The 12,648-nt window shown below is 38.9% G+C and overlaps 3 protein-coding genes across 3 annotated transcripts; 2 read left to right on the top strand and 1 right to left on the bottom strand.

Annotated features, from left to right (window-relative positions):
* Positions 1–103: 103 nt before the first annotated feature.
* On the top strand, positions 104–2,441 carry PCYB_143680 (hypothetical protein; the record flags this gene model as incomplete). The annotated part of the gene is made up of 4 exons (XM_004224839.1): positions 104–127; positions 349–1,632; positions 1,931–2,049; positions 2,252–2,441. 4 exons carry the CDS (start codon positions 104–106, stop codon positions 2,439–2,441), a joined length of 1,617 nt encoding a protein of 538 aa, XP_004224887.1.
* Positions 2,442–3,894: 1,453 nt separating this feature from the next.
* PCYB_143670 (histone-arginine methyltransferase) lies at positions 3,895–6,414 on the top strand (the record flags this gene model as incomplete). The annotated part of the gene is made up of 1 exon (XM_004224838.1): positions 3,895–6,414. The coding sequence occupies one exon, from the start codon at positions 3,895–3,897 to the stop codon at positions 6,412–6,414; it is 2,520 nt and encodes an 839-aa protein (XP_004224886.1).
* Positions 6,415–7,381: 967 nt separating this feature from the next.
* On the bottom strand, positions 7,382–11,769 carry PCYB_143660 (hypothetical protein; the record flags this gene model as incomplete). Its single annotated transcript, XM_004224837.1, has 2 exons — positions 7,382–11,518; positions 11,674–11,769. The coding sequence occupies 2 exons, from the start codon at positions 11,767–11,769 to the stop codon at positions 7,382–7,384; spliced, it is 4,233 nt and encodes a 1,410-aa protein (XP_004224885.1).
* Positions 11,770–12,648: the final 879 nt, after the last annotated feature.

The following is a 12,648-nucleotide window of genomic DNA, read 5'->3' as shown; positions in this document are numbered from 1 at the left end:
AAATTAGTTGTAACGTACTTGAGGGGGGTGCCTACCAGTTTAGGGTTCGCCCCTCATGTTATGCATTCGTTTGTGCATATTTATATGTGTAGAAATATTCAGAATGGTCACGCGTTTGCGGTGGCACGTGAGTCGGCCCCTTTCACCATGCTGCGTTGGCGTTCAGAGTGGTGGAGACTTTACCCCTGCGTGCACATTCCAATGCGGTGTTTGTACACGTATTCACATCTGTTTCGTTATGTCTAATCCGCATGCGTACTTCTTAACGGATGCATTCCGAGCAGAAGGGAGCAGAATTATGAACGAATAGTTCAATTTTTTTTTTTTTTTCCATCCCCCCTTTCACAGTACGAAAATGAGCAGTATGACACGATAAAGCTAGACGAGAAGGACCGAAAGGAGGAAAATGAGGAGGACAACGAAAAGGAAGAAGAACAGGAAGAGAATGAGTACCTGAAGTTGAGCAAGTTCATTCCATTAAGACTGACATATGAGGAGAGACTGTACCTTAGGCTGTTGGAAAGTACGTTGGAAGTAAGCGAGTACACAGACAAAATAGACGTATTTCACAGTGGAAATAAAAGCAAGAAAATTATAAAGGAAATTAAAGCACTATGTTCTATACTATCCGGATTGGTTATTGCAAATAATTATGAAAATGGGCAGAAATTAATTCGAGACAGAGATTTTCTAAGGAACAGTAACTTCTTCAGTTTTGTTTTCGAAATAGGGAGACGTTATAAAATTTTAAACCCGGACAGGATGAGAAGTAGTTACGGAAAGTTGATGTACTTTTTAATGGATACCCGAAGAGAAGAAATATATGATTTGTTGTCATTTAATTGTGTAGCACCAATAAAAACTGTATACGATTTATTGAAAGGGAAAAAAAATGGATTGGATATTTTAAATGATAATTTAATAAAAATTGCCACTATGCATATAGACGCAAAGGGCAGCAGGAGTGAAATACAAAAACAGATTAAACAGAAGGAAGAAGCAATAAAATATTTATCAAGAAAGTACGCAAGCAATAGCAGTAAAAATAGTAAAAAAAATATATTTAGAATTAATATTCCCATTTTTAATAATCAAAATAATGAAGACGATGATTCGAATAACGCAGAAGAATTGGAATTTTTGTCGTCAGAAGAAATTGAGAGATGTCTCTACAGTTTATGTGATTATAATACACATATAAAAATGTTTTGTGAACCTTGTGAAATTATGATTGATTATTTAAAAACTTTTTATGACCCTTATGAGAAAAATTCTTCATATTCTCTATCCATCGAATCGGGGAAACAAGGAAGTAGACTAACCCACTCACATAATAGGCAATACATGTACGTTTTACAAACCTTATATTTATGGAAAGAGATAGGGGAACATATGTTTTTCTTGTGGGCGTGCGCAGAAAATGATATGCTTGATTTTAAGAATCCATACCGATTGATGGACACAGGGCAGGGACTAAACCGGATGCAAAGTGGCCACAAAGTGCTGAGTGTTATGAAGAAAATTTTGCACAATGTTCAGAAGAAATTGGGAGGATGGGTTGGCTCTAGCATGATTCACATGGGTGACACCAACATTCCCAACACGTTTATGTTTATCGATAAGTACACTCAGGTAGGTGTGCTTACCCGCGAGAGAGGGGGCATAAAAAGGGCATATAAACAGTGGCACTTGTGTATGTAGTAGATGGTACACATAAGTGTATCTTTAAAGCACGCCCCTCTGTTCCATATCTATTTTGTAGTGGTACACCCTATTCGATACTTGTCATACGGGAGGAAAAGGGAACCATCCGGCAGAACAGAAAAATCATCCCTGTTTCTTCCATTCCCTTCTCCCTTTCCTTCCCCTGAAAGTTAACCCCGTATGAATTGCTAACCCTGCCCATTTTTCTTTTCTTCCCCTTTGAAAGGTCCCAAGGATCCTAACGCCAATCGTCCTTTGCTTGCAGAAAATCGATGAGCTCTATAACTCAACAGCCTCGATGAAAAATTACATCAAGACGGAGTTCAACGGTGCCCAAAATTTGAAGTAAGAAAATGGGAAAAAAAAAAAAAAAACAGGGAATAAGAAAACGTGCGTCATGTGCCCAAAGAAGCGGTGCAGTGTGTTACACATAGGTATTTGTGCTGCTCGCAGTGTGGGCAAATTGCGCATCGTGGTGTCCTACCATGACTGCGCCGCGTGGTCACTGCGCCACATTACCCTCCCTCACCGTTTCCCCCTTCCCCAGAATGATGATCACCTGCGATTTCTTTCGCCACGGCTTCGACGGCAGTGGTGGTGACAACTTCAACGAAGCAGGAAGTTGCATCGACGGAAGGTTAACCTCCGCCTGGAATTGGTGTTCCAAAATTGAAAAGAAAAAATACTTCCCCATATTTTTGTTAACCGGATTTGTTGGTTTCGATGGATCCTTTTAGGCGGAGCCAAGGAGGAAATAACCAAGCACTACCACCACAACCACTACAACCACTACAACCACTGCAACCACTGCAACCACTACCATCACCACCACTTTGTCCTTCGGCCGTGGTGAAATTTTTATTTTGTGTATCTTAGGCATTTCCATTACCTGTTCATATTTGTGACGCGTCCGCCGGCGTGTCCACCTTGACCCCCCTCTTCTCCTGACGTTTAGCCTAGAGCACACAGCAGGCGGCCTTTTTGTGCTGCTTTTCCGTAGCTTCCGAGCAGCTTCCCGCAACCATGGAGCAGTTTCCTTGTACTTCTTCACATTTATTACCCCCATTTTTACCCCTCTGTCGTTTTCATTGAAAAAAAAAGGATATGCATATCATCCCCCCTGCCTTTTACGCACGCCTGTTTAGCAGCCTTTTTGATCTGCATCTCATTTGTGCTTGGAGTGTGTCGGCTTCCCACCTGTGCGCATTCGTGGATGGGCGTGTATAGTTAAGCATTCCCGGCATGTTTGGTTGTAACAAAATCCACGCTTGTTGTGCACGACGATGAATTTTTTTTTTTTTTCCCGTTGGGTATTCTGCCTTTCCTGAATTCAGTCTTTTTTTTATTTTTAAAACGCAGTTGTAGAAATGTTAAAAAAAAATAAAAACGAAAATAAAAACGAAAGGAAAATAAAAAAAAATACAAATAAACGCAAAAGGAAAAGGAAGAAGGAATGCTGAATGAAGAACAATGAATAGCCTTGATCGCGAGGAGCAACGGCGACAACAAGGCGGCGCATTTTGCAGGCAGGGAAACAACTCCCCTCTGTTGCATCAATATGATGCCAACTGTAGGGTAAAAAAAAAGGGAAAAAACTCATTTTCGATTAGCACCTAAATGTTTATGCAGTTAAAACTGATTATGCATTTTTTTCTACCATTTCCCATCCCCTTTTTGGGGAAAAAAAAAAAAAACGGCCTTGTTAAATGGAACATGCTGTATGAAACCTTACAAAATGTTGCATCATATATGTATACATATATATATAGTACATACATACATACCATTTTTCGTAGATTAATTTTTTTCGCCATTTTGACAATTTTTAAGGGACATATCTGCCATTTTAGCCACAAAAATTAACGCATTTTTTTGTATATTTGGGAGAAACTACGCTGTAGGACCATTCCCTCGAATTTGAAAATGCTGCTTGTGACAACGTTTCCCTCAACCCAGTTGTAGCAATTTTGCAAGCGAGTGGGTTTTAAAAGGCATGGAAATTTTATTATGCAAGAAAAAATTTTTTTTCTCCTTTGTAGAGAAGTCGATATATACAAATGTTATAATTTACCCTACGAGGGACAGCATAAACCCCGAGCATACGCCGCTATATAAAAGCTTAAGCAAGCGAACGAACGTAGCATAGGGAACAGCTATTTGAATGTTCCCTACCCCTCCAAGTGAACGAAGATGGACAAGGAAAGTCCAAAGCTGGTAGACCAGCAGCTGCTGGAACAAATGAAGAAGACCATCGAAGTGTTTGCCCAAGAATCCACATGCACAAGTAAGGAAGCATTTGCAGATGATAAGTATGCGTACAGCCTAATTGATAACTACAAAAGCAGGAGGACGAAAAATGTTGTTATACATATGCTTAAAAACGACATAAATATATTACAGTACAATGAAGAATACAAAAATATAATTTTTATCAACTTTTTAAGATTGTGCCAATTGAATAATTTAAACGTAAAAAAGTATCATGATATGTTTTTAAAATGTGATATTTTTTCCTATATTTTGAATTCGGAAAAATACGTACATGTTTTTTTAAAGTCTATTATAAATAATGACAAATTGTTGTGGGATGTGAATACGGACCATTTTGAATTCGTTACCTTTCCCATGGCTGTCAATACCCAGAATGAACATGGCGAAACGGGAAATCTGGGTGACCATTACCAAGACAGCTGCTACGTGTTGGACGAAAGGCAAAAATTAAAACTGAATGATCTTGTAGAAAATTCCTCAGATTGTTGTGAGTCCTCCCCATTTAGCGAAGACGAAATTTCCGTATCGTCTGAATTTTCGGAAAAGTCCCTACACGTGATAAGCGGTTGCCTAAAGGTGAATGGCAACTTACCCCATCCGAGCATGGACACCAATTTGGAGGAGTGTCTTAAAAAAGGAAATGCCGCTTTTATGAAAAAGGAACACATCTTTCAGAATCAACTAAGCGGGAAGGACGAAGCGCCAGTGGAGGGCATAAATGACAGTATCATCTCCCTGCAAGAGGAGGAAAAACCAAAGGAGAGCGATGACACTATGTGGGAGAAAAAAAGCCGAAATAGTTTCGCAGGGAACTCCTCGTCCACCCTGAACAATATTAATTTGAACCATTTAATAGACACAATTGTGGACGCGGGTAAATGGGGTGATGAGGATACCCCGAGGGGGGGGAGGAGTAAGAGGAGCACCAACGGCATGCAAAAAAAAAGTAGCCTAAACGAATCAATCATAGAAAAATTTGTGACAAAGTCAGAAAATGACCAAGACGAGGTGCTCAATTTGTATAAAAAGGTTAACAGCATGGAGAAAATTATTAAACATTTAATTGGAGAAATAATGAGGAGAGATATGGTAAGAAAGGCGCCTCTTGGAGTTCCCCTTGGAGGAGTTCCCCTTGGAAGAGTTCCCCCAGGAGGAGTACCCATCGAAGAAACCGAAGAGGCGGAACAAAATGAGACCCAGAAGAACCACCAAGGGGAACCCCCCCCAAACGATATGACGAGCAGCACGAGCAAGGACTGTGGCGAATACGAAGAAGACACGGACAGTAAATATTTCGAAAGTTACAACAACACAGGTATACACAGAACTATGATTCTAGATAAGAGCAGAACAAATTGCTACTACGAATTTATAAAAAAAAATAAAGAAATATTTCAAAATAAAGTGGTCCTAGATATAGGATGCGGGTCTTCCATCATTTCTCTCTTCTGTGCTGACCACGCGAAAATTGTTGTCGGAATTGACAACGCCCATAGGATATTAACAAAAGCAAGAAAAATAACGGAAAGAAATGGAGCCAATAATATTTACCTATTCGAAGGAAAAATAGAGCAAAATAATATTTACATTGATGAGAAGGAGGAAATACACTACATTAACAAAAAGGAAGACTTAGAAAAATATAAAAAAATTTACAATATTCAGAAACTGCAAATTCTAAAATTTGATATTATTATTTCCGAATGGATGGGATATTTTTTATTTTACGAATGCATAGACACCATTTTGTATGCCAGAGATTTCTACCTAAAAGAAAATGGCTTGTTGCTGCCAAACAAGGTTTATCTATACCTAGCTGGTTATAATGACTTAGAATATATAAATGAAAATATTTTTATTTGGGACAGCCCACTGTATGGAAAAGACCTCTCGGAGTTAAAACCAAGCTCAAAACATTTTATGGAAAATGCCAAAATTATCAATCTAGACAAAAATAAAGTGTCTACTCAAGTCGTTAATTATGCCATAGTTGATATGTACACATATCGTAAAAATGAAAATGTGTATATTTCTTCTGATTTCAAAATTGTAGTTAATAAGGGAAGACTCGTGACGAGTTTGTGTTTTTATTTCGATTGTCACTTTGAAGCGTATAGATTTTGTCCTGGTGAATCAACCCACAGTGTGCAGAATCTACCCCCCGCTGGGGAACAATGCACAAATGCCATTTTGACGACGAGCATGTTCGAGCAAGAAACACATTGGAGGCAGACCCTATTGCATCTGCACTGTCCGAATTTTACCATCGCTAATATTTCTGCCCCCGCGGAAGGGGAACACCCCAATGAGCTATCCGGCAAGATATTCATATCGCCGGCGGGTGAGCACTCTAGAAATGTGAACGTTCTTTTGCAGATTAGAAAAAATGAGTCGATGAATGTGGGCGAGGACTGGACGTGCTGGTACTCCCTCGACTGACCTGCGCGGCGTAGCGGAACAAATGTGAAAAAAGGAAAAGAACCCAAAGATCCCTCCCCCAACATTTGCATATACAGACGAAACATGCTCGCGCACCTGCGGGACATTTATTTGGAACCGCATCTGCTGGGCATTCTCCAGTAGCGAGCTAACTCGCTATCCCAAAAAGATCGACCCAACTTTACTTTTTTCCCCCTTTTTGCATCTTCCCCATTTTGAAACCACATCTGCTTAAAAAAAAAAAAAACACATATTGGGGCCCCCCCCTGAGTTAGTCACCTTTTTCCGCCTCACTCCTCTAAGCCGCTTCTTATTCCCCATATAAACAAACTTAAAATGAACAATACTAAAAAATTTTAAAATGTCATTTTATCCAAATTCGAACTACGCAATGTGAAGGTGCGAAGGGGTCAGCTGTAAGATCCATTCCGCCATGAAGTGCTCACACATAACAGAATGCACGACGAAGAAATATAAAAATAAAAAACATCAAATTAATGTGCTTAAAAGTACTAAACTAACAACGGTTTATTGTTCATATACGTCAAAAAAAAAAAAAAAAAAAAAAACTTAAAAAAAGGAAAAAAAAAAAGAAAAAAAAAAAAGTTTTAAAAATCATAGACAAATATAATGTTCTCTTTTTCATTTAAACGGAAAAAGAGAACATGTTTAAAAATTAAAGTTAAAAAGTGCAGCGGGGCATGATGTGTACAGATGGGAAAAAAGAACAAATAACGGGTGGCTAAAAAATGGGTGAAGAGTGGCCAAGGAGTAACTCAATGTGGCTGAATATAACTAAAGAGTGAATAAATACTACTAAAGAACGACTACGTATGACTAAAGCTTAGCTAAAAAGTTAAAAACTAGGGGCGGATGAACGACCACTCTCCCCTGGTGGTTGGCCCCTCGCTGCCATCAGCTGCGCAAAGAGCTACAAGGCCCATGACAGAACAAACGCACACACGGGTTAGTCCAACTTGAAGAGGTAAAAGAAGACGGTGAAGTGGACTAGGAACTCCTTTAAAATGTTATCCTTCTTTGGTTTCACCAGATTTGATTCCTTCCCATAAAAGAAGTTTTCCAAAAAGACCTCATTGTTGTAATTCGTTCCCGAGCCATACTTTAACAAATAGTAGAAGTAGTTCCACTTAATGTTTTGAGGTGTATTAAACGTCTTGACGTCACCTGTGCGCGCATACTTATTTTTTTTGTTGTAGACGTAGGCGAATTTGTCAAAGAAGTAAATGAAGGACTCGTAGGGTTCCTCCCCCTCCCTTATGTTGAAGGCTCTTCTGAAGTGCGTGCTCTGCATGACGTTTCGGATGGCCCGCATGTAGATGTCGTGGGCGCTTTTGAGGACGTTCCTTCGAAGCAGGACTGGCAGAGTCACTTCGGTGCAGAAGACGTTCTGGCCGCTGCTGTTGTGACTGCTACTGCTGTGGGCGTAACTGTTATCGCTCTTCTCCCTTTCGGTCTTCTCCCTTTCGATCTTCTCCCTTTCTTTCTTCTCCCTTTCTTTCTTCTCCCTTTCTTTCTTCTCCCTTTCCTTCTTCTCCCTTTCCTTCTTCTCCATTTCCTTCCTCTCCCTTTCCTTCTTCTCCATTTCCTTTTCCTTCTGCTGCTCCTTATTGCTTCCACTTCCAAGGCCCATTCCCATCTGGGCGACCAGGCCCAACTCTCGCTCCAGTTCGTACCCTGTTTCGATCACGTCACTGACGACACCGTGGTAGCTGCTTAGACTTTCAAGGCTGTGGAGGCTGCTAGTGCTACCGGGACTTCCGCTAAGGCTACTGGCGTTGCTGTCCAAACTGGTGGTACTTCCAGTCATGGCATTAAGGTCAATGGCGCTGGCACTAACGTGGCCATCGCTGACCTTTCTCACAGTTTTCATTTTTGCGCCCTCTTCTGTAGATTGCTTATCCTCCTCATTGGAAAACAAATTTTGAATAAGGGGTTTCTCTGGAATGATAAAGCAAGCATTAATTTTAAAGGTGCTAATATCTTCATTTTTGTAATGAAAGATAGCTGCCAGGGAATCATTGCTAATGGAGAGTATATCTGATTCGTGGATTTCTCTTTCGATTGCATCCCTCATGTTAGCCATTCTTTTTTTCTCTCGTTCGTGTAATGTGGACAGAGTAACACTTAAATCGGATTGGAAAAACGTTTTGAGGAGGTTCAAATTTTCACATAATTTCAAGTATCTATATTTTGGATAGTTACAGTGTTTTAAGGATTTCAAAACGTATAGATTTCGCGAGGAATATAATTTTTTTATATGGAAGTAGGCCTGCTGATCGTAGTTGCAATATTTTGAAATAAAGTCAAGTTCGATATCTTCGTTTTTATCAAAGAGACAGGAGTTTATATCGTCCAGATTGTTCAAATGGTCTTCCACATCATTATATGCTGATCCTTTAATTAAAAACTCGATATACTGCATATTTTCGTAGATGCTGTTGTACATGGAAATGGATTGAAAGGCTTCCATAAGAGTCATGGTACGTCTAATGTTTACATAGATACCATGATAAGTAACATACGTTCTATCTATATTTTGAATGCTGTCGTTGCTGTTGCTATTTTCTTTGCTTTCCTCAAGTGCGTAGTTAGCGGATTCGAATGTGGTGAGGTCTCCTATTTCTTCGTTCACTTCAAGTTCCCGTTCGTTGCTATTAGCTGTATTTTCAATGTTGTACATGGCACTGAGTTTATGCTTCATATCGCTGAAGCTGCTGTTTTCTTCAATAAATTTGTGTGCCTTTTTTATTTCATTTCTTAACTCCCCCATGCGATCATTTTGGTACTTTTTAAAAGTCTCATGGTTAAGAATGAACGTTTCGTTTGTAATGTACTGCAGAGAATTAAAGTAGGAAAATGTTTTTAAAAAGTTGGTGTACCTGCACATATATTCATATATGACATTATCGTCATGATCTAATTGGGCATTTTTTAGCAAAGGGAAGTTAATTTTCTTCTCTTTCTGTCTTCTCAGAACCACTTTATTAATCGGTAGGGAGAAGGTTCTCAGAGTTCTGTGCAAACTACGGTATACATCCGCTGTGTTATTTTTACTAAATATAAAAAATTTCACATAATGTGTGGACACAAACATATTAAATAAATTTTGCATCAGGTTCATATTTACATTATCTGAGTATACATAAAAGTCCTTGATAAAATTATCCTGATCAACATCATTTTGATTTCCTACGTAGGTCATCCAGTTGTAGTATATAAAAGGGTCCGCATCGTACAAAAAGCTAATATCATTTTTGATCACATTCCTATCACTAAATCCGTTCATCGCTATATGTTTGTATATGTCATAGGAGTACAGTAATAGTGATGTCCTACCCGTTCCCAATATAGAGTGAGGGGTATATATGTTATTTTCTTGCATGTACGGTATGACGTAGTGTGCCAAGAAGGGATTTTTGTAAATTTGCCTATGAGGAATATATGGCTGGGGTTTTTGATCAAAATTTACAATTTCATTCAAATAGGAGACGAACCTTTCCAACTCGCTGTTCTTAATTTGGGAACATACTTTATTATTCTTTATATACTCAAAGAATGCATAATTGTTCGAAACGTTAATATTTGATAAATGCGCTGGGAGGGTATACGTGCGGTGGTAGTACTCATTTCTGAAATTCAAAATGTAGTAGCTTAGCGATCTCATGTGCAGTGTGGAATGTAACCCTAAGCTGGTGTGTAAACTCATAAGTTCATCATTGTCCAAATCGGAATAATAATTTACATTTTTAAAAAGAGAGATTAAAGAACCTGTATCTTTTTCATAATTGTAATTAAGCTTTTCATGTAGAGCTAGTAGACATAATAACCCTGGATTCACCACATGTAATAATTCTTGTGCATCCCTCGTTTTTAACAGTTTCGATCTCAAAAAGGAAGGCACATTTTGGAACATAAATTTGTACCTCATTAATTTCTGATGACCGACTCGTATGTCTTCCATGTTGGATACAATACCGACAAGGGGGGGTCCCGTCGAGACGATACTTAACAAATTAAATTTTTTATTTAGCAAGTAGGTGTGTAATCTTTTCAAAGATCTGTTCGATGACCGTCTTCCTTTTTTAGACGCTTTTTTTTGTTTTATGTAGAAAATAAATTCGTCGTCATTGTCCGATTCTGTTTCTTCCTCTTCTTCTTCTTCTTCACCTCCCCCTTGTGCACCACTCGTTCCTGGTTGAGCCACTAAACTATCGATGGAGCTTTTGCCTCCTCTATCTTGGTCAGCACTACTGCTCGCCTGTGGAAGAACACCATACGTGACATTATGGTCATTAAATATGTCGTCAAAACCTTCGCTTACGTTTTTTTTACTTAATTTGGATTGAAAGGACTTATACAAATAGTACTTATGAATTTTAAAATATGGGTCCTTCCTATACTGTATGTTGCTCTTGTCAGTAATTATATTAATATCCTTTAGTGTCAGTTTGAAATTGTCATCAAGTATGGCTAGCACTTCCCTTTCGTACGTAACATTTATCAAAGCCTTATCCATCAATTTCCAAATTTCATTATCTAGAGTAAACATTAATCGAATTATATTTGCACCGTAACAATGAGAATGGATAAAAACATCATAATTATAACACGTGTCATCTTCCATCATATTTTTAAACGTTAGGGCCATTCTATTTGCCAACAGGTAAGCGTAGTTAAGGTGTGTGTATAGCCCTTGTGTTCCTAGAAAATTTGAAAGACTGATAAATGGGGTGTAAATAATATACTTGCTGTACTTTTTCTGTAACATGGCTTGGTATTTGTTTATATTCGCTGCAGCACTCCATATTTTGTAATCATTTGCGTTTCTTGAATTTGGTCTCCCATGGGCAAACAAATTGATGGCACAATTGAATTGCTTCTTTTCGAATGTTTTGTAATTTTTTATGTTGTTATATCTTTCCTTTTTATATGCATTGTACTCCTTCGTCTCGTAAACGTAGTACTCATCGATGCACCTGATGAAGTCGCCATTGAAATTCGGATGCTTCAGATCTATAAATGGGTTCGTCTCCAACTGGTATAACCTCCATTTTTCGTCAATTTCGCTTTCATCATACGGGTTCTACGATGTCAGGGAAGGATATATGAAAAATAAATAGGATATCATCATGGTAAATCGTGAAATGGAACATGGACAGGGTAACCCATCCCCACGCCCATACAAAAGGGTAGACTCATACAGATCGCGTGGGTGCGCGAACAACGCACACTACTTACATTATCGTTGTTAGGATTTGTATTCTGCGCTTCTGTACCTATCACACTTTTACCATATTTTATGAGCAAAAGGAAAAATATGATGACATAATTCATTATTTTTTTTTGTGGATACCGTAATATAACTGCGTAGGGTGTGTAGTAAGTTCCTATTTCATTAATGCATGAAAAAAAAAAGTTACAATAATGGGGGAGCCCACACATGTGCATGCATAGATCTGCGCACGTGGGGGTCGGACGTGTCGGATGTGTCGGAGTTCTATGAGCAAACTCGCCTACATGTGTGTGTGCATAGGGACGTAGTAGGTATGTACGTGAGTGTGTGCGTATGCACTGGCTTATGTACGCGCCGCTTATCTATGTATACACATGTATATATGTCACAGGGAAGCGCCTTGAGGCAGCTAAGGACCTCCTGTTCTACGCTTCTTACGCACGGAGTCACACAACAAACGGAGGTGGAAACGCTATGAGTAGGATGCGCAGAATGCGCAGAATTGGAGGAAAACAAAACTTTAATTAAAGAGAACGGCGGCGATATGCATAGGGAGTTGTAAATCTACAGCAGCGGGCTGAACAAGAGGGGGGGGGGAGGCATAAACACGAACAAACGCACGCACTGAAAATTTGAATACGGAAAAAATTCACACACAAAAACTGTGACAGCAAAACTGTGATAGCACAAAAGCGTAGCACGAAACGCGCAACGGCTATGTGGGCTGTGCCTAAAAAGGTACTAATAAAAAGTCGGCCAAGGTAGATACACAAAAATATCTGCAAGGAGGAGAAAATCTACAACAAAGGTTCACCTTACAGTTAGTTAAAAGCTGGAGAATGTGAACACAGCGACATTTTAGTACTACAATCTAAAATTTAAGTGGTCTAAATATGGTGGCATAAAAAATAATTCTAATAGTATCAAAATTGAGATTATCTTTTAGATTCGAACAAAAAAAAAAAAAAAAAAGTCTAAAA

Source organism: Plasmodium cynomolgi, chromosome 14, assembly GCF_000321355.1.
Source record: "Plasmodium cynomolgi strain B DNA, chromosome 14, whole genome shotgun sequence".
NCBI lineage: Eukaryota > Apicomplexa > Aconoidasida > Haemosporida > Plasmodiidae > Plasmodium > Plasmodium cynomolgi.
The sequence above is the reverse complement of the archived record's forward strand: the minus strand, read 5'-3'. Positions and strand labels throughout refer to the sequence as shown.